This window comes from Protopterus annectens, chromosome 3.part1 (genome assembly GCF_019279795.1).
Source record: "Protopterus annectens isolate FY-2018-M chromosome 3.part1, PAN1.0, whole genome shotgun sequence".
NCBI lineage: Eukaryota > Metazoa > Chordata > Ceratodontiformes > Protopteridae > Protopterus > Protopterus annectens.
In genome coordinates this window covers 1,629,357,859-1,629,384,159 of record NC_056732.1, presented here as the reverse complement: position 1 = coordinate 1,629,384,159, position 26,301 = coordinate 1,629,357,859, and the positions used below count along the sequence as shown (strand labels likewise).

The following is a 26,301-nucleotide window of genomic DNA, read 5'->3' as shown; positions in this document are numbered from 1 at the left end:
ACCTTATAAGACATCTACAACAACTGGAAAGACCACAGAAATACCTCACAAAGAGGATTACTGGCTTCAAACAGATGCCCTACGCAGACCGTCTCAAAAAACTACAGCTTTACTCCATCGCATATCATCTACTCAGGGGCGATCTCTGCCTAACATACAAAGTTATGTCAAACCCAGAGCTGTTGGGCATGCTCCACTTAAAGAAATCCCAATCCCTCCGAGCTACACGCTCTAGGGACCTAAACCTTGTCACCACAATAAACAGAACATGCTGAAGGGATAGATTCCTGTCCCAGAGACTTCCCATACTCTGGCACAGACTACCTATCTATGTCAAACAGAGCTCCTCATTAGCACTCTTCAAGAAAAATCTTGATGATTGAATGGGAAATGGGAAATTCACCCCAGGGATCACTTCTGTGACTCTGCTCGACAGGGGCACAGGAAAATAATTTTCTTGGGTGGCGAAAGTCATGGCACATTTTTTGGCTAGGCTTATATATGCCCTAGGGCCAATAGCCTAGTACCTACCTATGAACCTATGAACCTATAAACACTGGCATTTTCCACAATACTTGATAAAGAGGAAATTTTAGCAGATGGATAGAACAAGTGCTAGGAGATCTAATAAAGGATTTGAATCAAACTAAGCAATCAGGAAGTAATTGAGTGGGATTACCTCACATTAAAAGTTAAAAACATGGTGATTTTGAAGGCAAAATAACTCAATGAGAAAAGTTATGACAAGTATATAGAGGGCTTCAGAAGGCTTAAGCTGCTACAGGGGAAAACAGCAGAGAATCTAAAAGATACAGAGGAGGTACAGTTTAGATTGGCAAAGTACTAAATGCTTGAATACTTAAAAAAACAAATGAATATAGGACCATGGCATTAAAATAAAATTTCATCGGTGGTAAACCTAAGGCAACAAAAGATAAAATGATCACTAAGTTAGGAATCTGGACATAATTGAAACTGAACCATTAGAAATCTTAAAAATCATGGAAATTTTTTATTGGAAATTGTACTGTGCTGATCAGAATGTTGAAGTTTTTTCTTATGAAATGAAAAAGTATTTGGGATAATTTAAGATACCAACACTAGAAGAAGAAGAAGATCAATTTTAACAAGAAACAATAGATGAAACAGAGATTAAAGAGGTAATTAAAAAACAGAAATGAGGCAAAACATCTGGAATACATGGAAAAGTAAGAGAGATATGAAAAAGTAAAAATAATAAAGAGTTGTCTCTCCTTATTTAACAGCATTTAAGAGGAGAAGAGATCCCGGAGACCTAGAAAAAGGCAGTATTAGTGATAATACAAAAGAATGGGAAGAACTCAGTTGACTCTGGTGCATATAGACCTATTTCTATATTAAATCGTGATTACAAGATACTCAAGACACTATTAGGAAACAAACTAGCAATAATAATCCGTGTGACTTCGTGAGACTACACATAAATAAAGTAACAAGAATAATAGGAAAGAATCAATGTGGCTAAATTGAGGGTAAGCAGACAATTTCAATCAAAAGGTGGGCGGTGTACTGACATTTCTGTCACAGGCGGGGTATGGGCGTGGCTTGCTACTGCGCATCGGGTGGGTTAATACACTTCAATATCGCCCATCGCCAACAACAATATACGGCTAAGACACAATTGCAAACAAAACACCATTATTACATCAACTGTCAATGCCACCACTTCCAGCAGGCTATTTCGAAACTGAAACTACATTACCCAAAAGGAAGTTAAAGATGTTGTGCGACTTGACGTCACCACTCTAGTGGTGTCGTGGCGTTTTCAACTTTTCACGCCGGTAGTGCAAATCTTCGTTGTAAGAGATCCGCTGTGTACAGCTGATTGGAATTTGTACCAAAATACAGGACAAGAAGAAGCTTAGCTTGTCAAAACACTAGTTAACAGTGATAGTTGTCTGAAGACTGGTCATGAGGCGTGCTGGCCTTGGTAAGAGAAACAGTGATCAGAGCTGTAATCATAACTGTTTATTGGTCAGAAGTGTATGTATGAGTCTCTTGTAAATCTGGATAATTTGTAGTTAATGACAGGTAAAACGCAGTCTTTATACTCGTTCATTAGTATTCTAAGTATGTTATTCGTAATTAGACACCAGTAAAAAGCATTGTGAAAGATCGGAATTAAATTTGCACTGGATGTAAAATAGAATGTCATCTAATTATTGTGAAATGCGTTTAACATGTATGTAGAGAATGGATTGCAAAAGTATGAAATTCATATTATATTTACCATAAATAATGTTTCATCTCAATTGTTATACTATTTGAAGCAACTTTACGTCTGCTTTATCTCCGTAAACTATTGTAATTTAAAGTACATCTCATTGCCAGTATGATAAGCCCCTACTGGCAACTCCCACCCCCACCTCTTCAGTTCTTTGCAACTTGTTTTGTTATTGACACAAACCGTGCTTTGGGAACAGTTGATCACTGTGTAGGATGCCATATTTTTTTGAGCATCTTTCTCCTCACCTGGCATCATCTTGCAGCACTATACACAAGTGCCCTATGTCCGATCACTAGGTCTGCCAGCCTCTGCTAACATCCCAGACTTTCTCTGATACAGGCTGTGGCTGGTGTGGATTCTCAGGGTGCACTGGGTGGTATTGCTACCCTTCTGTCCACTGGAGGTTATTTTTGTGTAATGATCTACAGTATTTTTCTACCATCCCGTTGTGGTATCCATGGTTGCATCCATATGGTGGGCATGCAATAGGGATGTGGAGCATATCGTCCTGCCTTCTTAGCAGCTGAGCCAGGTCTACCACCTTACCCTCCCCTCTTTGGACCATACCTTTTTCACTTTGTGCTGCCCCCAGTTTCCAGTAGGAATTATTTCAGAGAATGACCACATAAATGCCTTCCCCTCCTCCTCCTGGGACAGTGGTGCCCATCCCTTCCCTGACACTCCATCAGTTGCTTCAGCCACTATTCTGACTGTGGTCATCTGGGATGTGTTCAGGGCATTATTCTTCTGTGCCATCATAGCAGCTACAGGACAACATAGTTTACTCCTCCTCATGATCTTTACATGTGATATTAAAATCAGAATGGTATACTTATTTACACTTGAAGAATACATTCATGTGTAGCCTATAATGTTCACAAAACTTTTTTTTTTTACATATAATGTGCTTGTGTGATATACATATGAATTGGAACACCACAATGCAGAAGTTTATTTTATACACTAGTGATGTGTATGTTTCATTGCTTATATTAATTTCTGAATTCATTTGTTTATTTTCCGTTTTTTAACCAGGATTGTACACACAGAGGAGAATATTACCACAGTGCTCAAAATATATGTGTGTGTGAGAGAGAGAGAGGTGGGGGTTATAGTGTAAATATAAGCATAATGTAATTAAAGCCCACATACACTCAGTTAGTGCATTAGATAAATATCTGTTTGTCAGTATTGTAACTCAGATGCATTATAATATTCAGGTGCATATCACACTTGAACAGTACTTACATCACCCTAAAAATTGAGATTTCATCTAGTACATAGCGAGTGTAGACAGTTGCAGATACCCTTATCAAATCTAGTACAGCAGTTTAATTATTTCAAAACTTGGAGTGCCATAGTGTAAGACTGTGGCATTCCACTCAGTATGTATAGTGTGAGTTAGTTTTCTGTGATGCATGACAAACGCCTGTCATGCAGTCAGAATGATAAGATTACAATCTCGTTATGGGCTTTGTTTGTATTGCAGAACTTTTTATGGCACTTTTCTGATAAAAGCAACAGATCAATATTTGAAGCAGATAGCCGACAGAGATGACTGCAATTAGGGGGTGCAAAGAATGGGCAAAACTTTTGCCCATTCTTTGCACCCCTAATTGCAGTCATCTCTGTCCGCTCTCTGCTTCAAATATTGATCTGTTGCTTTCATCAGGAAAGTGCCATAAAAAGTGGGAGCTGGAATTTACTGGTGAAAACTGGAAAAGGAACCAAGCCATTTGGAGGAAATAACTAGAAGGGGAAAGGTAATAGACTGGGGAGAAGAAGATATTTGGACTGCAGGCTAGAGACTGCCTTCCCTGTCAGGGATTGCTATCCGAGTGTAGGCATAGAGAAAGGAATTGGTGAATCCTAAGCAAAACACCTGCTCTGGTAGAGTTGTTTGTTGAAGCTGGAACAGAAGCTGTTGTGAAAAAGGGGATAAATTAATAGGGCATATAACGTATTGCTTGATAACTGTAATCAGTCAGAGGAGTTTAGAAAAGATTAAGAAGAGAGAATGGAAAAGTAATTTACAGTGATCAGTGAGAGGACATATGTATGGCTCAAGTCTGCAACAAAGCCCAAAATTCTGGATTCTAGTATCGGTAATGTTTATAGTCCAAGCAGACTTAAAATAATTTCCTCAGTTAGATAGCAAGTAGTGTTGGTGTGATGGTGTAGAAAGAGGTAACTGGAAGCATGTTTTTTGGGAGTGTACTGAACTGGCAGATTTTTAAAAATTACTTTCAGAATACAGTTCGATTCTCTGCTGGAGCGCCTTCTGTGCGGAGTCTGCATGTCATCCCCACAGTCGAGTGAATTTAAAGACATGCAGGTAGGTGCGAGCGTGTGTGGGTGTGCCTTCTTTGAAGGTTGGGCATCTGGCTGGAAAATCAACACCGTAAAAATTCACTGCCAATCATTAGCGGACCGGAGTTCCGCTGTGGTGACCCCTAACTGGGAAAAGCCGAAAGACGGTTACTTTCAGAATACTTTTTCAGAAATATTAGCGCAAATGGATGTAATGAGGAAATGATAAAATACAAAGTTTGAACTCAACACCAAAACTAAGAACAAATAAGGCTGAAAAGTGAGCTAATAAACAACCCAATTCTTAGTGCTTTCATTCTTTATTTAATGGACTTCATCAAAAATCCAGCAAGGGAAAAAGGGGAGTAGATGGAACACATCCATTTGATTTTGGACTAGGAGATAAATAACTCCATCCCTATTTATCCTCATTTTATCCTCCTTGATGTAAAAGCAGCCTATCCATATTCCGTATCCCACTACTTTCTCTGCGTCCCGGCGACCCTCTGAGGAGAAAGCATCGGGTTATCGGAATCTGGATAGGCTGTTTTTACATCAAAGAAGATAAAATGAGGATAAATGGGAGGGAGTTATTTATCTCCTAGTCCAAAATCAGAAGGGCATGCTCCTGGATACCCCTTTGCTTCCCCTTTCCCTTGCTGGTTTTCTAATGAAGTCCATTAAATAAAGGCCAAAAGCTCCAAGAATTGGGTTGTTTTTAAGCTCACTTTTCCACCTTATTTGTTCCTAATTACAGAAATTATTCTATTTAGCTGGGACACAGGATGTGAATTACCGAGACATAGCAAGACTTTATCAAGTTTAATTCTGTTGACTGCCTAAAAAGCAGTTATTAGAAAATGGAAATCAATAGGAAAGCCAAACATGTTTGAAGGATTAAATATTGTAAAAGAGATACAAGAACTAGAAATCGGGATCTTTAGAAAAGGGAAAAAGCTAATTACATATAAATAAATAGAATTTATGGGAGCAATACACACAAAATAATGTTTAGGACGAGAAGTAGGGTTTAAGGGAAGGCAGGAATTGGTCAATTTATCTAATGTTGGGCTAAAAGGTTGTAAATGGAAAAAAATGTTAATATGGTTTGTTTTCTTTTCTGTTAACATATTTGTGCTTGTGTCTTAAGTGATAATTTAATAAAGGTGTTAATCTTTTTTATGATCAGTGTATTTTTTTGGAATGTGGGTGATGAAGGAAAAAACTTGATGAAGGAAAAAACTTCAGAGACCAATACAAGTAAGGTTCGGGTTAAGGCACTTTAATTCTTGCAGCAAGGAGACAAAAACATGCATGCAAAAATACAGAGTTTGTCTAACTAAAATCAGGAAGTGAAGCCATTCTTATACTATTCTTACAAGATATTGCCTACTGAAGCTGACGTAGTTAATCACAGGTTTACAATATTGTTTTTCACAGTAGATGTTGCTCATGATTTCCTGCTGATATCACATAACATTTCTAGGTACATGAGAAAACTTTGGAAAAATAACATGACCTTGGAGACCGGCAGCTAGTTGCAATTATTTCTACAGTGCTGTGTTACATTTCAAGGTACTCTACTCATTTGAGCACAAAGCAATCACAGATTATAGTTCATATTCTTCAAGTGGTTTTTGTTCCACTTTATCTATCCTTCCTGCAGCTGGTTATGTTCTCATAACACAGACAGGGCTAATTGTCTAAGTTTAATGTCATTATAGAAAGCAGTATTGTTCTGTTAATTATTTTCCTAATCAAGCAGAAAACTATCAGCTTCTCAGTACATTTCCTAAGACATAAACAAGATTTTAGCTGTGCTGACAAAATACAAGGTCAGAAAGCATTTGCCATTAATATGGATTTGTTCAGCATAAAGCAGAATAAATGTATTAACCCTTTTGGGCTTCTAAAAAGGCACTAATGCACACATAATAATACATATTTTTCTAACATTTCCCCCCTATTAATACTTTTATTTTTCTTTCAAAAGCATAAATGATTTGTTTCTTTTCCTAACCTCTTCCATTTTGGATTTGCAGTTAAGAAAGTCATTCAGTTTAACTTATGAAAGCATCTCAGTCTTCAATAGTTCATCAAGCTCAGTACCTTGATGTAAGGTTTCAGAAACCGACAAATCTATAAAATCTTTGATCAATCTTTTCATCCAGGGGATGCCACAACAAACACATACTCCCAACAGAAGCATTCCTACACAAATAGCAATCAAGATGTTCATTAGGATGGAACCCCACCCCCCCAAACCATTTCTGGAAAAAGTCCATCAGTGGGTTTGGGCCTGGTTTGATCATGGTCGACACTTGCTGAATCACTTCAAGGTGGTTGTCTGTCTTGTGCTGGTTGTCAGGAATATATGAACAGCATTCTTCTTGGATTAAAGCACACGTACCATCTCTCGCTGCTAGGGTGAAGTCAAGAGCCATGCGGTTTTGAAGCACCACAGTTCTCATGGCATTCAGTTCATCAATCACCAATTCGAGAGCAGAAAAAGTTGAGTTGCTCATTACTTCGAGGAGTTTAGACAGTTTTCTCAGCTCCCAAATCGATTTCACTGCTCCATATGCTGGTAATATGCCTGCCCACGATATGACAGCGTCACTCAAGTCCATATGTGTTAGTTTATCGCCCATGGAATGATGGTTTCTCCAGCCTGCCTCGATCTGTCCCACTGGATTCTCAGGTTGCCTGGTGACCTCTTGTGCATTTCGAATTTTACCTCGAGGCAAAACTGCAGTGTGTCGTATGGCTGGAACCAGGTAACCCAAAAAACAACTGCTGGACCAATTCTCAGGTAACCATTTATAGGCCTTTTTGCTACATATAAAATAACAATCTTCCACCTTAGTAGTAACTTTACTATTAACATATGCTTGCCCTGCATGAAACATTTTCTTGTTTATTATAGACAGTTGCTTAAAAACAACAGGATTATGTTGTACTTCATTAATTGTTCTGTGCATTAATTTAAGAAATGAGTCATAGTCTGTATCACAGATAGAACCTGCATTATTAGCTTTGGTGTAATATTTGTAAGGAATAGTCATATTGCAATTACTCCAACCCACCTGGACAGAATCATTTTTATAAAAACACACAATTCCCTTTTGTGTAACAGGCAGGTGCAGTGCTATTTTATCTTGTGATTTAACAGTTGTAGTATTATAAACCAAGTTTTCCCAGGTCTCATTGACCCCTAGGGGGATTGCAGTCATTAATAATCCCCCGTATGCTGTTGGTATAGCTGTACAAACCCACCAATTTGAAACATTAAAAGTCTCAGCATACACATATTTGATCGCTTGGTAAGTGTTAAAGTTTGGATGCCAGTCTATGAGTAACGGATCGCGTTTATTCAGTTTAGCTTGTGTGGCTGGAAAAAGGAAAGGCCACAACAAAAAGATTAATGTCACCAGTATAGCCAACAGGATAATCATGCAATTTTTTTGTGGCTGTTTTGCATTCTTGTACGCTCTGGATTTTGTCATTTTTACTCTTGTGGTGTGACAGTAACAAGATTTCTGTCTATTTCAAAGTTTTTAACCAGTTTACAGTGTGTCAGATGAATCCAGGATGCTCGCTCTGCAATCTTGACTGCAGTGGGTGTTGACAGTAGCACTTGGTATGGACCTTCCCACCCAGTTTTTCTCTTGATGACTTTCACCCAGACCCACGTGCCTGGGACTACTGCTGCTTCCGATAGTCTGGTTAGTTCCTTATCTGAAACAGAATTAAACTGCAAAAGGTGTTTAGAATTCAACATTCTCCTCATATACTCAGCGAGTGTACAGTCGGCTTCCTGATCTGCAGGCATGAGAGGTTTCCACTGAGGTATATAATATGCCCTCCCAAATAACTTCTCAAAAGGAGTCAGTCCTTTTGCATTCGGAATAGTTCTCATGCTCAACAGTTCCAGGGGCAGACAATACACCCACAGTTCCAGGGGCAGACAATACACCCAATTTCTATGTGTTTGCTCAATGAGCTTCCATTTTTTAACGTGATAAAGCCTGGGAGAGCCCGGGTGAAAGCGCTTGACTGCATTTTTTGTTTCTAATCAGTGTTTTTATTTGTGGGCTGTCTTTACTCGTGGATGTTAAACGTGAAATAAAAGGATTTATTGCAGAATACCAACTTTATCCAGGTCCTGGTGATTGCTTTGGCCGTGAGCTGTTGTTTCCTGGTTTATTCGTTCTGGTTTCTACAGATTTGTTGCCATTTTTTAACGTCCCATTGTGCCTCTCTACCAACCCTGCAGATTGTGGATGATACGCACAATGATTTTTCAAAGAAATTCCAAAAAACTTGATCACTTGTTGTATGGTTTGGTTTACAAAATGTGTGCCATTGTCACTGTAGATCTTTTCCAGTATGCCAAATCTAGGAATAATTTCTTTAACAAGGATTTTCGCAACAGTAGCTGCATCTGGATTTTTAGTCGGAAAAGCTTCCACCCATTTGGAAAACATATATAGAATGACAAGACAATACTTCTTATTTTCGCATTTGGTCAATTCTATGAAATCCATACAGATAGTATGGAACGGATACGGTGGTGCAGGGAAACTCCCCTGCTTGGGCTTTAACGCCCCTTGTGCATGATGTTTATTACAAACATAGCATGATAAACAAAAAAATTTAGTATAGTTTATGAATCCATATGTTGTGAACGCTCGGTTCACTAACTGTACCATCCCCCTGTTGAGACATTGGTATTGCCCATGGCTCAACAAAGCTGCATATCTAAACAAGTTAGATGGCAATATCGGTTTTCCCTCTTTGGAGATGTACAGCCCTTCCTTGAGAATTGCTCCTCGTTTTATCCATTTTTGTTTTTCAACCTGCGTAGTAAGCGTCTACATTATTTTCAACATTTCTAAGTCTAAAATCTCAGAAGGTTGTAATTCCTCATTCAAAAGAAATGCTTCTGAAGCTGCCTGCTTTGCAGCTGTATCAGCCCTTGCATTCCCTTTTGAAATTCTATCCTGTTGCTTGGTATGAGCTATGCATTTACAAATAGCTACTTTCTGAGGTAACTGAATAGATTCTAAAAGATCTAAAATAAACTGCGCATGATTGATTTGCCAGTAGATGTTATCAGTCCTCGATTTTTCCACTGTTGCGCAAAAACATGTACAGTAGAGAAAACGTACTGGCTATCAGTAAAAATGTTTACACATTTACCCTTTGCTAAGGTACATGCCCGTGCAGATAAATTGTGTGGTAACGATTTTGCTTCTATAATCTCAGTATCAGAAACTACTGCATATCCTACTAGGTTTTGTCCTGTGGGACCCGTTTTGCATGAGCCGTCCACGTAATATGTCACCTCGGCATCATCCAAGGGAACATCCATAAGATCTTTTCTAGGCAGTGTCTTTTGCTCAATCTCCTGCAGGCAGCTGTGCGGTGTACCATCTGCAGGAGTTGGAAGCAAGGTAGACGGATTCAAAGTTGTACATCATTCAATTGTCATATGAGGTTGGCTCAACAATATAGTAATACAGGAAAGATGCCTAGCAGGAGAAAGATATGCTACTTTTTCTTGCAGTAAAATAATCGCGACTGCATGAGGCACTCTCAATGTGAGAGGGTGGAACAACACTACTGAGGCCGAAGCCTGTACTGCCATTGCAGCTGCGACTACTGCTTGTACACAGTGGGGCATTTGCCATTAATATGGATTTGTTCAGCATAAAGCAGAATAAATGTATTAACCCTTTTGGGCTTCTAAAAAGGCACTAATGCACACATAATACATATTTTTCTAACAGTGGGTTATTTTCCTTTGGTTTGCATCATTTTCTTTAAAGTATTTAATGCACACTTTTAGTTTTGTGCTTCAAACCTTGTGAAGGTGTGAAGCCAAGATAAAAAATGTGCATGTTTTTAGCTACATTCCAGACAAATTTGTGGTACTTTGATTATGCTGTAGCTGTTATCCTGATAGTAAGACCATTTTTATGACTTAACCTTGGTGGTGATGTGGCATCAAAAGCTACCATCACTAGCTTGGGCAGTCATACCAACATTTTCCTGGCTTTAGCACCCTGCATCTTGATGGGGCCTCCCTCCAGCTGAGACCCTAACTTTAAAGCAGCAGTGCTTGCCAGGTGTCCACCTGAGGGGCTTGCTCATCTTGTTTACTTATGTAAATTGTGTTTATCAGGGTAGAACACTGATCAAACAATGACCAGTTACATGCTTAGCCAATATCTTCCCTGCTCGAGCTATCAAACAGCCAAACTGCTAGTTGAACTTGAGTCACCTGGGCTGTAGTCATGGCTTATCCCTCTATGCAACTCTTGCAGGTTTAATTTTGGGATATTGTTTTAGTAGTGTGTTGTAGGTTAGGTTCATGTATGTCAGGTTAGTTATGTGACTAAGTTAGGTAATACTGTTTACTGTAACTTATTTTACTTTTTATCTGTGATTTATAGTGCTCTGCACAGCACAGATTAAGATCGATCGCAACAACACATGGTTTATGGGCAATTCATAGACACAGGCTACAAAGTGGAAAAGAGTGCAGGCACAAGTGTATAATGACATGGGAATAAGGAACTCCATGCATATAGGTCTCTCAGATTTATGCAGGTGAAGGAACCCATAATAGTGGACTGCTACTGCGATCTGCACTGCGGTGCATATCCATTTTGAATGGTGTAATTCATTGAGTACAGTGGAAGTGATGCTAGAAGTAGCAGCAAAATTACACAGCACATATAGTGGGATCCATTGTCAGGGCCAGTGTGTGTGGTCTTGCCTTCCATGCGACTAGATAAAGGTATAGTAGATAGCATGCCACCAACTCACAGAGCAACATGATGTGAACCATTTCCAAGTGGACAGGGATACTGTATGGGACCTAGTCAAACAATGTTACTCTCATGGAAACTCGAAAGGGTTACATGGTATGCTTATTCCTGCGTGATACACGTGAAATATGTTGCAGTTCTGAAAATGTACCAGACCTGTATATTTGTCATTTTCTTGAAAATTTGGAGAAAGTAACTGCAGTTAAAGTTTAAAAGCACAAAAAATATTCAAGTCTCTTGTAGCCATACCACTGTGAAAGCAAATTTTGCAGGTCACTTTCCTTTGGCTGTTGCATTCCTGAATATGGCACAAGTAAATTGCCCCATTTTTGCACTGTAAATTCAGGTATGATGCTTTTTCGGACAGCTGGTGTCAGATCTAGAACAGAGGCAGGCACTGTGTAGTCTGAGAGCAGACATGCACCATAGTATTACAGAATACAGAAACTGCTATGGCCTAGCCTCAGCATAAAGTGGTATGTAAGATAGGTTGGAGCAATTGACAAAATACAATAGAGTGAGGTATTAGAGGAGATAATCAAGTCTAAGTGTTAACAGAGAAGTAGTGATGGAATAGTAATTTGGTTGTACTAATTAAGTAGTAGGTATGCTAGTTTAAGAAGTACAGTAAAGGAAGGTATTAGAAGGGGATAAGCAGGTTAAATGATTTAGTTCTTTAAAGGGATGTATAAGAAATGTGATGAAGGGTGTTCTATGTCCCAGATGAGGAGCCGGACAAAGCCAGGAGGCAAGAGAGTAAGTCTTTCGGTAATGGTTTGAAAAGATGAAGGGAAAGCTTTTGTCTTGTAACTGAGCAGGTACTACTAGTTCTCCTTATTTTTTTTTCTTTGCTTTTTATGTATTGAGAAGAAAACATATACTGCATTCTGCTCTGTATGTACTGTCATCAACATCAACCCTTTTTTTCTCATTTTCTGTACATACGGTTGGGGGTATTGCATCAACTGTAACCACCTGGCTTGATTCTCTGTAACTCTCCTTCTTTCTTCGTCAGTCATGCCTCGCTGTAACTGGTCTTCTGTCACATAATCCAGCTATCATTTGGTTGAATATCCTTGTTTATACTTGCTGTGTTTCTTCACTAACCCTGTAGAAACCCACACTCATACCTATTTCTCTTAATCCCATCCTCCTAGTCGGGCACATGCCCATCCATGTCATTGGAGCCACACCATCACTTTGCCACCAGCAGCAGTTTACTGCCTGACATCCTATCCCATGCATAAAATATTACTGCCTAGAGTATTGCAGAAAACTTCCATTTACTTTCTGATAAACCATTTTATCTTCAAGGCTGCAGAGTTGCCAGAGCCTATACCGGCAGTGATATTGAAGCTTGTTCTGGACAGGGTATTAGCCTGTTGCAGGATATGCAAGCTCCACTCACTAAGCCATGCATGCACACTTACAGGCAGTTTGAAAGATTGCCAGTAAATTTGCTACATGCCTTTGAGAAATGAGAGGAAACTTGATTACCCAGAGAATATCCACGTGGACATAGGAAGGACATCCAGACTCCACACACACAGCATCCCAGTCAAGAATCAAACAGAAAAAAAACACTTGGTGGGTGGCAACAAGTCAACTCTTGCTGTACTGTGGTGCCACTGCCTTGCTCAGATCAAGACTACTTGTATACTTTCATTGCAGGAATATATCTTACTACTTTCCTATCAGACTCCTAGAAGATTTCTGTAGTGCTCACTTGCACTGCATTGGGGCTATGTGTAATGCACCCCAATTATTTTATTTATTTATTTTATTTTATATTTGTTGACCGGGATAGTCCGACTGGATATATGTCCATTTTCAGAGGAGGCCCAGGGAGAAAAGCTCCAAGATAATAATGCACATTAAACATTTAGTAAATGCTAGTTTCAAGCAGATTACAGTCATAAGCAATACCAGCATTTAGCACATATAGTACTAAGTTATTATAAAACACCTTACAAAACATAACATTATTTTCAAAGTTATATATACATAACATTACATTCAGGTTGAAGACACATTGAGCAGCAGTTATACAATTGACCCTTCCTGAAATGGTGTGGTAGAAAAAAGTTAGAAGTAGTTGAAGGTAAGGCACCTAAGTAATAGAGAGATCACTAGTCTGGGTTCGTGCAAGGACATAACCAATGAGTTTTGAAGTATTTCTTGAGTTTGTTTTTGAACTGAGTTAGTGAGGGTTCTAGGGTCAAGTCAGCTGGGAGTCTGTTCCATGTGTTTCCAACAGAGTTGGCAAACAGAGAGTCCTCAGCTGAGTAGTTGGATTTGTATGTTTGAACTAGGCGTTTAGTGGATGATCACAGTGGCTGGGCGCTGGTATAGGGGGCCGATAATATTTTTAGTGCAGGTGTATTTTCTGGTTGGTAAAGGACTTTATGTGCCACTATTAGCTGGTTGAACTGCAGTACGCTAGGTAGTTCAAGCCATCCTAGGCAATTTAGGTTGTGACAGTGGTGTGTCTGGTAGGCTGTGCCAGTTGCAAATCTGGCAATGTGGTTATAGCAGGATGATAGTTTATTAAGATCTGTTTTGTTTAAGTTGGAGAATAGAGGTGAGGCATAGAGAAGAGTTAATAGTAGATGGGAACGGGCAATTGCAGTTCTAGCAAGTGGGGTAAGGAAAGGTTTGATTCTGTAAAGAGAGACAAGTTTTTTATTAATGGTTTTAATGGTTTGATTGGTAGGCGCATCAAACTTCAGGTTATCAACTATGACACCCAGTAGTAGTTTAGTTTGGGCTTCTGGGGAGATGATAGTGCCATTGTTAGCGGTTATGTTGAAGGATGGCAGGGGGGTAACAAGTGTGTGTTACCTAATTGGTGGTGTTTTCTAATCATGTGGCACTTTCTACTCCCAATGTAGTTATTTTTTAGTACATGGTGTGCTGTGATTTCTGCCTGAAATTTGGAAGACAACTTTAAGTATCTTTCTGACAGAAGAAGAGTGGTTAACAAAGTTTGATATGCACTATTCAGTGCTGTTAAACTGTAGTCTTGCAATATAGAGTTTTAAGGCATTCATCGTAGAAATACGCTTTTTAAGCTGTATGTAATACACTTTGCCCTACACACACACACACACACACACACACACACACACACACACACACACATACATCAAAAGTGTGGTAGAGTGTTGCGTCTAACGTTTTAAAGCTGTTCATTCATCATAGGGATGGTTTTCCTCTGCTCATTGTCTGTATGACAATGCATTATGTGCCACAGCTTTTAAAGCTGTAAAGCTGATGAACACATACCTTTTTCTGTAAGAGTTATAGCACATTAAGACAGCTAAAGCTCTGTGTTCCACGAATAATTATGTTAGTGTCACAGATCGTAAGTATGTGTTAATTTGTTTTGAGAAATAGTTTCAGGAAAATCACCTTGAGAGCAAATTTTTTGAATCTGTTTCTCAAACCCATTGGTAAGTTGGTCATAATCTTTTCTATCATAGGTTCATAGGTTCATAGGTTCATACTAGGCTATCTGCCCGAGGGCATTTACAAGCCTAGCCCATAGTTTTGTGGCTTACACCACCCCTTTAGTATGGGGAACTATACCCATTATTTTGCTGTGCCTCTGTTGAGCAGTGACACTGAGGTAATCCCTGGGGTATATCTGCGATCTCCCATCCATTGGTCAAGATTTCTCTTGAACAAGGCCAGCGAGGTGCTCTGCCTCACATATACCGGGATTTTATTCCACAGCATAGGGAGTCTTTGGGTGATGAATCTATCCCTCCAGCACGCCCTATTAATGGCCGTGTCGAGGTTTAAGTCTCCGCCCTTGTGACTCTGACGGATCTAGATTTTTGAGGTGAAGCATATTCATCAAATCTGGGTTTGACATGGCCTTGTATGTTAGGCAAAGGTCACCTCTGAGCAAGCGGTGGCGACTGAATAGAGCTGGAGTTCTTTCAGTCGGGCAGCATAGGACAGATGTTTGAGACCCTTTATCCTTTTGGTGAGGAACTTTTGTGGCCTCTCCAGCTGCTGCAAGTGTCGGGTCAGATACATTCGAATGGGGCATTGTACTCAATCATTGGTCTGATGAGTGATGAGTATAGGGAGACTATGACCTCCCTTGATCTAGATGAGAATCCCTTCATGATAAGGTGGGCAATGTAGAAGGTCTTCCTAACTACTTTAGCTGCATGGGTGTCGAATGACAGACTACTATCAACCTGGGTCCCCAGGTCCCTGATAACTTCTTCTGTGCTCAGTGGATTGCCACCTATTTGGTAGCTAGGGTAACCTTGTTTTTCCGAAGGGTATGACTATGCATTTTTGGCATTTAACTTTAGGCCATGACTCTGGCACCAGTTATCCGCTTCTGTGAGACCCTTCTGAAGGATATCTGTGTCAGATGTGTTTTCTACTATGGCCAGTTTGCAGTCATCTGCAAACTTTGTCAGCCATAACCCTCCTGTGTTTGCTTGTACTGAAAAGTAGATGCCAAACAAGAGTGGGCCCAGGACTGAGCCCTGTGGTACACCACTTGTGACAGGCTTTGAGTCTGACATGGCGCCAGCAACTCTGACCCTGTGGGTTCTGTCACTCAGCCAGTTTGCAACCCATCTTGTGATGTATGGGTTAACATTTAAGCTGATGAGTTTTTCAATGATACCCAGTGGGGTATTGTATCAAGGCCTTCGCCAGATCGAGGTAGGCTGTATGGACTGCCTTTCCCTCATCAATGGCTTTGGTGACTGTTTCAAAAAGTCAACCAAGTTTAGAAGGCATGATCTGCCTTTGACAAAGCCAAACTGGGATGGATCCAAAGTCTGCAAATTCCTATGTCTTTATTTATGAGGTCCATTATGATCCTCTCCATGGCTTTGCAGATAAGGCTTGTCAAGCTAATGGGCGGTAATTTCCAGGGTCGGTGGAGGCACCGCCTTTGTGAAGTGGGACCACAGTTGCAGTGCGCCACTCCCTGGGAATGTATCCAGAGGTAAGACTATGATTAAACAGCTGTCCTAGCTGTGGGTTTAATTCTCGTTGAGTTCGTGGAGCACACAGCCGGGACACCATCAGGTCCCATGGATGCTGTGTTTTTGCTTTGGAGAGAGCAGTTCTCACTTGCTTGGAGATGTTTGGGAGGCTGCAATCGCTGGTATAGATATCTCCTTTTGGGGAGGGGAGAAGTTTGCACTGAACCTGTCAGCCAGTATGTTGGCAATGTCTGTAGGATCAGTAATCTTCACATCATTTTGAACTAGTTCTGAGCATATCTGGGAGTTTCCTCCCAGGTTTCTAACATAGCTAAATGACTCTTCTAAAATATTGGGAAAATGGTGAAAGATAGTGCATCTAAGTTACTAAAATGAAATAAAGTCTGGACACACTTTATACGTTGCTAAAATTTAAGCCCTTCAAGTCTGGAATCCGTAACTCTCGTAACTTGGCTTTCATTGAAGTGTAGCTTAAACGCAAGGCATAGATACGTTTTTCTTCACTACTGTAAAGAAAAATCACATGATTAAATGTAAGGAGGTTAATTTAGGACTAATTTAGTTAGTCTAAGGAGGTCAGGTATTGATTTAACTATAAGTTTTGAATTTTTTTTTTTTTTGCTGTAGTCCTAGCTATGTAAAATATGATAGAGTTTCTAATCAGATGTGTGATATCTAAGCTTTATTATAATGTGAAAGTTACGCAGTTTCCCTGTGATAACAGAAAGTCTTTGTCTTGAGTGTACAACTGTGAATGAAGCTTATGCAAAAAAAAGCAGTTTTATCTCTCCAAAGCAGTGGAAGCAAAGAAAAGTTTAGTTTATATTGCAGTTTGTTCTATTTGGTAAGACATTACAATAAAGGTTGCTCGTAACTGTCCTAATGACTTAGAAAAATGTGGCCTTGACATATAGACCACATCATTGTCTCAAGTGTGGTTGTGGAATGGTCTTAACATTAATAAAGTGTTCAGTTCTTATAGTATAAAAACTGGATGAGGAAGAGCATACAGATGCTCATTTTTGTCTCGATTTTTCAAAAAGGTTGATATCATAATTCTCAACTTCCCTTTGAGACCCAAATCCAGTAGCGAAGTTGCCTTATTTAACCTGGTTTACACATTACTTTATAATTACAAAATCATTCCATTCTCTGATTTGTATTATGTTCAACTCCTGTTCAACAAATAGTGCTACAAAGTTTTAGAATTGGAGGTGAGGTGGGGAGATTTTGGTGCATCACTAAGGTGGGAACCTTGTGTGAATGCAGATTTCACCTTTATGTTGATGGCACTGTCCTTCTCCTATTCCTTCCTATATACCATTACCGTAGAGGTACCGTTGCAGTTGGACCATATAATTTAACATCTTGTCTTTTGTGCTGTTTGCATGCTTTTGCATTGCAGATGACACAGCTGTCTGCTTCCGGTACCTGAGTTAATATTCCTGGCCAATATATTGTATTTCTTTGTACTTTATTATTCCCAGATCTGGTATCTGATTTGGAACCGCTCATCTTAAACAGCTTATGTATCCCATGAAAGAAAAAAATAAGGCTGAAATTCTTTCCGTACTGATGATGTTGGATTCTTATCATATATGTGAGACCCATAGTTACATGTCTTGCAACTACATAATGTTAGGTGCTGCTGGCTAAAGAAAACATCATATTTCAAAATTTGTTGCAAAGTTGTTAAACTGTCTCCCCATCCCTCATATTTATGTGTATTAAGTCCAAGGTCATTGTTAATAGTAAAGGATAGCTTTGGATTTAGCATACATCACTGGTATCTGGACTTTCAGTCTCACTATTCTGAGGATTGTAGTCTTCAGAATTAACAGTTTGAACTTGTGTTTTTATACTGGACAGCCTTTCATTTGAACATCTTGAGAAATTGCACTTCCTAAACAACATCAGCGCATCTCTGAAATTCTTTTACTGATAGTTGAAGATTGGACTGGAGGCAATATGGTTGCTTAAGAAGGGGTATCTGCTAACTCTAATGGCCATGGCTCGGGCAGAATGCATACAGCACTGTGGACATAAGTACACAGAGTGCTGTTCTTTGCAACTGTTGGTCATGATGTGTTTGTAGAAAAGATGACCCAGAGCTGTGTTACAAGTTTCTGCGTTGCCCATACATTACTTGGATAGAAGGAAGTTTCTCTGTTCACCTGTGAGAGAGGGGAGCTTTGAGCAGCCTATCTGTCCCTGGAGGAGTGGTTTCAGCCCAGAAGTTAGTAGTTTATCGGCCATCTTTGGCTGAATTCTATCTCTTTCACTTCCCTGCTATAAAAACCGCATTTGTGAGGTTTTGCCCACCGGGCAGTGCCAGTTAGCTAGAGTTAAACTATTCTCGGCTCCACAAAGTGTACTCTTCAATTTTTCCCTTGGAACTAGACAAACCTTCAACTTTAGCACTTGAACCATTAATTTCACAGTCAAGCACTTGCTTAAAACTCATAGCAAGCACTAATTAACCCTAGCACTAGACCCCCCCCCTATACTGTCCAGAAGGACAAGGCTCTCTGTTCGTCCCCACCAGCCAATCAGAAAAACAACTTGCACTACCTATTCAGGCATGTGCAAAGGGCAGTTTCCGGTGTACTCTTCAGTCCAACTGGTGAATCTGGGCATTTTGAGGCAATGTTACAACTGCCTCATGTACACAGACAACCCTCTCCTCCTACCACCAAACACTAATATATGCGAGAGATGCAATTATACAGCCAGACTGGAGGCAAAGCTCTCTCAACCCCAGACTGGAACTGACAGTCAAGAGGAGAAGGGTAATACTTGCAACACACCACCAGTCTCACATAGACCCATTAAACCAGCACCAGCAAAAAACACACATGAATACATGAAAACATACTCAGAGGCTCCAAATAAAAATCTGCAAAAGCAACAGAGACCTCCAAAGCAGACATCCAAGCAACCTCCACACCCCATCACCAACCATGAAACACATACTTCACATAATCAGTGTGCCACGTAATCACAGCCCTTAAGGCAAAATAACATACCCAACACACTAGTAATAGGCGACTCTATAGTCAGGCACACTGATGTCCCACTAACTAGGCCAGACAAGGAGAAGGTTACAGTTAGCTGCCTGTCGGGCGCCATGATCCGCCACATAACAAAAGCACTCCGGTCACTCCAGAACAAGTACAAATACGACTCTGTCATTGTCCATGTCGGTGTGAATGACCTCAGACATACCTCCCTGGACTACATGAAAAGAGACATGGAAGAGCTCTCTGACCCTGAGTAGCATCCTGCCCTCACCAAGAATGATGCCACAGTATAAAGAAAAAATTATCAATTTCAACAATTGGCTAAGTTTCTGGTGTCATTCAAAGGGGATCCAGTATCTGTCTGCCTGGGATGACATGCTCGACAAATCACGTTGCTTCGCAAGAGATGGCTTGCACCTGTCACCCTTAGGCTTTCGAATACTGCCAAGGCTCTTGCCACCCCCATAGTGCCTTTTTTAGGCAAGGCTCAAAAGACAAACCCACCACCATAAATAGCACAAGTAACCAAAAACTGAGGGTAATGCTACTTAACGCCAGAAATCTACACCTCAAAATGCATGTACTCGAGGCACTCCTCAATATGGAGAACATCGACATCTGTGCAGTAACAGAAACCTGGTTTAAGGCTCCTGAGAGCACCCCAGCACTACTAGGCTATAACTCATACTATACTTTTCGACCACATAACCAGGGCCAAAACACAAAAGGTGGGGGGTGTATCCATATTCATCAAGGATATCCACACCTCTAGTTTAGTGGTGCAGCACAATGCATCAAAGATCATCCATGTACAACTAGCAACGGGCAAAACTGCAGTCCAAATTGTAGCTTGCTACAGATCACCCACCATGACCCAGGACCCCCATTCCGCATTTCTGGAGACACTGGGAAATATGAAGGTCCTACCAAACACCCTAATACTGGGTGATTTCAATTACCCAAACATAAACTGGGAGAACTACTCAAGTACTAACTCCCTTGCCCAGCGCTTCCTAGAATTTATAAACTTGAATGCCCTGGATCAACTGGTCAGCAGCCCCACTAGAGGGAACAACATATTGGACCTGGTCATCACCAACATGGGCGACCGGTGTTCCACACCGGAGGTCAACCCCCTCGCTGGTTAGATCAGACCATAGACTAATCACTCTGGATATCTGCATTCCGCCCCACCCCCACTCAAGGAAACCACCGTGAAAACCTTTTCAAAAGCAAACTTCACGTTACTTAAGAACGAGGTGGAAAGGTTCACAGCCTTCATGCTAAAGGACAATGCAGTCCAAGCTGCTGAAACATTTACAAAGGCACTCTATGAGCATCTGCAGGAATGCATGGATCGTGCTATCCCAAGTAAAACCAAGACTCACTCCTCCACGAAAAGTAAACCAGTCTGGTGGACCCCTGCCATAAACAAGCTATACAACAGAAGGAGGAAACTAGTACAGAAAAGAGTAAAATCCTAAGAAGGAACAACATCCCTGATCAGTATCAGCAAGAAACTACGACCCTCATTAAATCATCCAAGGCTAGTTTCGAAAGAAAAATTGCCAATGACTCCAAAAATAACCACAAAGCGTTCTTTAGCTATGTCAAGAACCTAAGTGGAAACTCTCAGATCTGCTGTGTGTTAGTGCAGAATGCCACAAAATACACTGAACCGACTGATATTGCCAACATTCTGGCAGACAGATTTAGTGCAAACTTCACCCTCCTCTCACCCCCTAAAGGGCCCATAACCATACCAGAAGAATGTAGGGCCCTGTCAGTCACCGACACACAGGTTAAAACAGCCCTTTCCAAAGCCAAAAACACAGCTTCAGTAGGACCGGACAGTGTCCCAGGCTGTCTTACAAGAGCTCCAAAATGAACTAACCCCTCACCTAAATACATTGTTCAAACTCAGCCTCTCTACAGGCAACGTACCCACAGAGTGGTGCACAGCAACAATTATCCCACTCCACAAAGGTGGAGCCACAACGGACCCCAGGAACTATCGTCCTATAAGCCTGACTAGCCTGGTCTGCAAGGCTATGGTGCGCATCATCATGGGACTCATTAACAGAGATATTGGGAACCTCCAAACCTTGGATCCTACCCAGTTTGGCTTTGTTAAGGGCAGATCATGCCTCCTAAACCTGGTGGACTTCTTTGAGACAGTTACCAAGGCATTAGACGAGGGAAAGGAGGTCCACACAGCCTACCTAGACTTCGCAAAGGCTTTTGACACCATTCCCCATTCTAGTGTTATAGACAAGCCCACCAGCTTGAACATAAACCCTTACGTGATGAGATAGGTTGCCAACTGGCTCATGGATAGAACCCACATGGTGAGAGTTGCAGGCTCTACGTCTGACTCTAAACCGGTTACAAGTGGCGTCCCCCAGGGCTCAGTCCTAGGGCCCCTCGTGTTCGGTATATACTTCTCAGAGGTACAGGCAAGCAGAGGAGGACTATGGCTGACCAAGTTCACAGACAACTGCAAACTAGGGGCCATAACTGATTTTCCGGCTGATACAGACACCCTCCAGAAGGGTCTCACTAAGACGAATACCTGGTGTTAAAATCATGGCCTCAAGCTAAATGCCAAAAAGTGCATAGTCATCCCCTTTGGAAAAATAGTACCATGAACTACCACATAGGTGGTAGTCCCCTAAATACAGAAAATGTAATAAGGGATCTGGGGACCCAAGTAGATAGTAATTTCTCCTTTGATAATCATATTGCCAAGGTGGTTAGAAAATCCTTATATGTGGCCCACCTAATCACAAAAGGGTTTGCATCTAGAACAAAAGAGGTTATTGTGCCTCTCTACTCATCACTCATTAGACCCATCATAGAATACAACGCCCCATTTGGGATGTACCTTACAAGACACCTGCAACAGCTGGAAAGACCACTGCTGGACAGTGGTGCAGGGAACTAATGGCTCTGCTGGACAGAGGCACAGGGAACTAATCTAAAGGGATGGTGAAAGCCAACACATTCTGGCTAGGCTTATAAATGCCCTTGGGCAGATAGCCTAGTACTTACCTATAAACCAGTTTGGCACTTTTCAGTGCTGTATTTTCTGCTTTTGGTCTGGTGTTTAGGAGCTGTTTATTTTTGGCAGTACTGGTACTTGTGTCACATTGTCTTCATGTTTTCTGTTGCTGGCATTTCCGTGTTTATACCAGGAACCATGTCTGCTTAATTTTACCCACAGTTTTGCTCTGTCTGCATATTACATTGTTTGCAAAGTGTTTTTGACCATGGATCATTATACTCCTAGCTTCTATAAACTGGAAGGACTTTGAACTTTTTCTGAGCTGAATTGAGTATGTTCTAGTTACTGCACAGTTTGAAAATATGTTGGGCTGACAATAATAATTGAGAACTAATTGAGAACACGTCCAAACTAGAGATAATGTGTTCTCATCAGCATACCCCCCCCCCCGTGCAGTCACTTTAGCGTACAGTGTGTATTGTTGCTTACTAGCTGTTTTATTCCCTTTTAGCCAAGTGGTCCAGTGTCTGTTTAATTAGGACAGGTATGTATGTAAATAAATAGACTGCTAGAAAGGGAGATAAATCTGTCTGTCTAGCTGTCTTCTTTCCCACATAACCAACATTATTTTTACATAGGTAGGTAGATCTGTACCTGTAAGGCAGCTAGGTAAGCGTATAGCCACACAGACTGTTAGACAGATAATGGATCATTCCATTAGTTCTATTTTTAAGGAGGGCACCACACTGAAATTGCTTTTTCTTTTTTTTTTTTCCTCTAATGGAGAATGTTAGGATTAAAGGCAGTGCCAGCATACCTCTCGGCTGTCCATATTTTCGCAGAATGTCCAGATTTTTGCCTTATATTTTTGGTCTGTTTCTCATAAAATCTGGGGTTTTCTGGAAAATAACTGTGATGATATGAGGACTGAAATCACTAAATAATGAATACATTTGAGTTTCATACCTCAAATCCTGTTATTCTATCTACTTTCTAAGTTTATAAGAGCAATATTTAAAATCTACCCCTATTTTTGGGCCTTTGTCCTCCCATTATGTCAGGCTTTGTCAAGATTTCTTGTCCAAAGTCGTTGAGAGGTATGGGCACCAGCCCCTTATAAATGAAAGTAATTAGAGCTATAACTCCTCTTATCCCCAGAAACCATCAGAATGTTACCATGGCAGCTGTCGGGCTATACATCTGCTGCTACAATATTCTGTGAGTATTGCAAAACACTGCCAAGGTCGGCATTCTCCATATCAACAGACTAACCATAGATTTGATGCAGCACAATATTTTGGACTTGAGTATGGCCTCAGATTTAGTAGTTCAGACTACTTCAGATACATTTTAATAACTTCATATTGCCTGTAAGACTGGATGGTCTTGCTTAGGGAAGTCAGTCAGTTGTACTTTGTTATTGCTGTTTTTTATTTTTATCCACAGCCTGGGGGGGGGGGGTTGAGTGTTAGTATTATTTAGGTAGCTGCATATTCCGTGTACTTCATTGACATAAAAATATGCAATTAGTCATTGGCATAAAAATATGCAATTAGTCTGTTGTTCAAATTGTGGTTGTGTTTGTAATATTTATTTTTATACTGTACTTATAGTGCATTTACAGTGATTGACTTATATGAGATGCAGTATTGTAATTTATGCTAGTATAGTGCCCATTTGTGCTTTTAAGCATAGTACAGTAGTTAGATGGTAAGCACTTAATGAGTTAAATAAAGACTGAAGTGAAAATCAAATTGAAAATTGAAGTAGGAAAATCACATCAGATACTGGACAGTTTGACACTGAGTTATGCTGAGCAAACGTGTGCTGAATATGGCTAAAATGGTAATTATGACACTCATAAGATAGTGTTGCCGTATTATTTTCAGGACTGTAGTAAAGATCGGTAAAATAATGCTGTACAAAGAAGTCATGTTTGATACTGGTATGGCGTGGGAAACAATTACCTTGGCTTTATGCAGATTAGGTGTACTTCTTAGATAATGTATTCAGTAGGAACTCATAGGTAGGTACTAGGCTATTGGCCCTAGGGCCCATATAAGCCTAGCCAAACAGTACCCTGGCTTTTGCCACCCAAGAAAATTATTTTCCTGTGCCCGTGTCAAGCAGAGCCACAGAAGTGATCCCCGGGGTGAATTTCCTATCTCCCATCCAATCATCAAGATTTTTCTTGAAGAGTGCTAATGAGGAGCTTTGTTTAATATAGATACTCATAATGTATTCAGTAGGAACTCATAGGTAGGTACTAGGCTATTGGCCCTAGGGCCCATATAAGCCTAGCCAAACAGTACCCTGGCTTTTGCCACCCAAGAAAATTATTTTCCTGTGCCCGTGTCAAGCAGAGCCACAGAAGTGATCCCCGGGGTGAATTTCCTATCTCCCATCCAATCATCAAGATTTTTCTTGAAGAGTGCTAATGAGGAGCTTTGTTTAATATAGATACTCTGTAGTTAGGTTATCATTGTTGTAACATTAGTTAAGGCTGTTTTAGGATTTGTAAGTCAGGTATAACAACCACGTGCCAAGGAACTGTCTGGCAAATTACAAAGGGTGCAAAAGTCATTTAAGAAAGGAATTTGGGGAGATTATGAAGAATACAAAAGTAATTTAAGGAATATGGAACTATCTCATCTCCTTACACTATTAGTAAAGTATGTGTGTGTTAATTTTCCTGTATTACACATCACTAAACAAAATATAAAAGGTGTTTAGGGATTAATTTATTTTTGAATCCATCCATCCTCAACCCTTTTTTCCCCATTTTGCACATGGGGTCAGGGTGTCACTTTCAACAGTGACAATGATTTGCAGAAGGCAAACATAAATTAACATTAGAGTGATACTGGAACATAATAATTTGCATACACCAGTCAAGCATGCTCTAAATATTAAGAAGTGTGAAACACAACTGGACAATTTATAGGATTTTTAAGACTGGTAAAGTGAACCCTCTTCTAGGACAGTGTGTACTATTACGTTATATATTGTTACGTTATGCTTGCAACTGCTAGTTTTTTTTTTGCTCCCAACAAGGGATGTACAGGAAAGATGATTGCATAGCGTAGTTGTACACTCCTATTAAGGTTAAGAATAGAAGACATCTAGACATCTGATCGGCTTATTATCTTTCTTGTGCAAGACAAGGGAAATCTTCCAATAGCTGAACAGACTTTATACAACTGCGTAACCCTTTGTATTGTTTTTTAGTTCTAGTACATTTAAGATGCACACAGGCAGTTTTTGGTCATAGCCCACAAAATATTCTGCCATGTCTCTATGTATTTAAAAAAAAATGGGTCAGCTCAGAAGTGAAGTTTTGTCCATCGCATCTGCCCACAAAACAGGAAAATCTAGACTCTTAGTCTGGTACTGTGGCTGAGCGACTATGCATGGATCATGCCTTAGATATATGTGACTGAAGATTGGTTAAGTAACACATCTTGAGATTCCATCCCATTTTTTAACCTGCTGTGAGTTATTTTACCCGGCAGAAAAGTAGTATAGTTATAAGGGGTGCCCTTCAACTCTGTCTTTAGATGTGGATGATCTTCATTAAAGCATGTCTGCAGTTAATTCTAATTTTTGGACTTCTCTGTGCCTCCTTGGTATTTATTTACCATTTGTTTTCCAGGTAAGTGAAGTAGTCTGTGGTCCCTTTTCAGCTACAGAATGGGCCACAGAGGCAAAACTCAGAAAAAGACAAGGACTTTACTACAAGTGTACTAGTGATAGAACAATATAATAGCAAAAAGCAACACATCTAAAGAAAAGATGCCAACCTAAACATGTACGAACTGTAGCAGTTCTAGACTTATGAGGTAGCCAGTGTGAACCACTGATATCAATCCAAAGCCTCTTCATG

At 40.3% G+C, this 26,301-nt stretch overlaps 1 protein-coding gene across 2 annotated transcripts in view; it reads left to right on the top strand.

Annotated features, from left to right (window-relative positions):
- Nucleotides 1–1,595: 1,595 nt before the first annotated feature.
- Nucleotides 1,596–26,301, top strand: part of BET1 (Bet1 golgi vesicular membrane trafficking protein) — a 122,930-nt gene continuing 98,224 nt past the window's right edge. The window contains exon 1 of one of the 2 annotated variants that reach the window (XM_044067653.1): nucleotides 1,596–1,969. In XM_044067653.1, the coding sequence (XP_043923588.1) occupies nucleotides 1,951–1,969 (19 nt within the window). In that variant the 5' untranslated portion in view covers nucleotides 1,596–1,950. The remainder of the gene's footprint in view (nucleotides 1,970–26,301) is intronic. The other variant, XM_044067652.1, reaches the window with a different exon arrangement.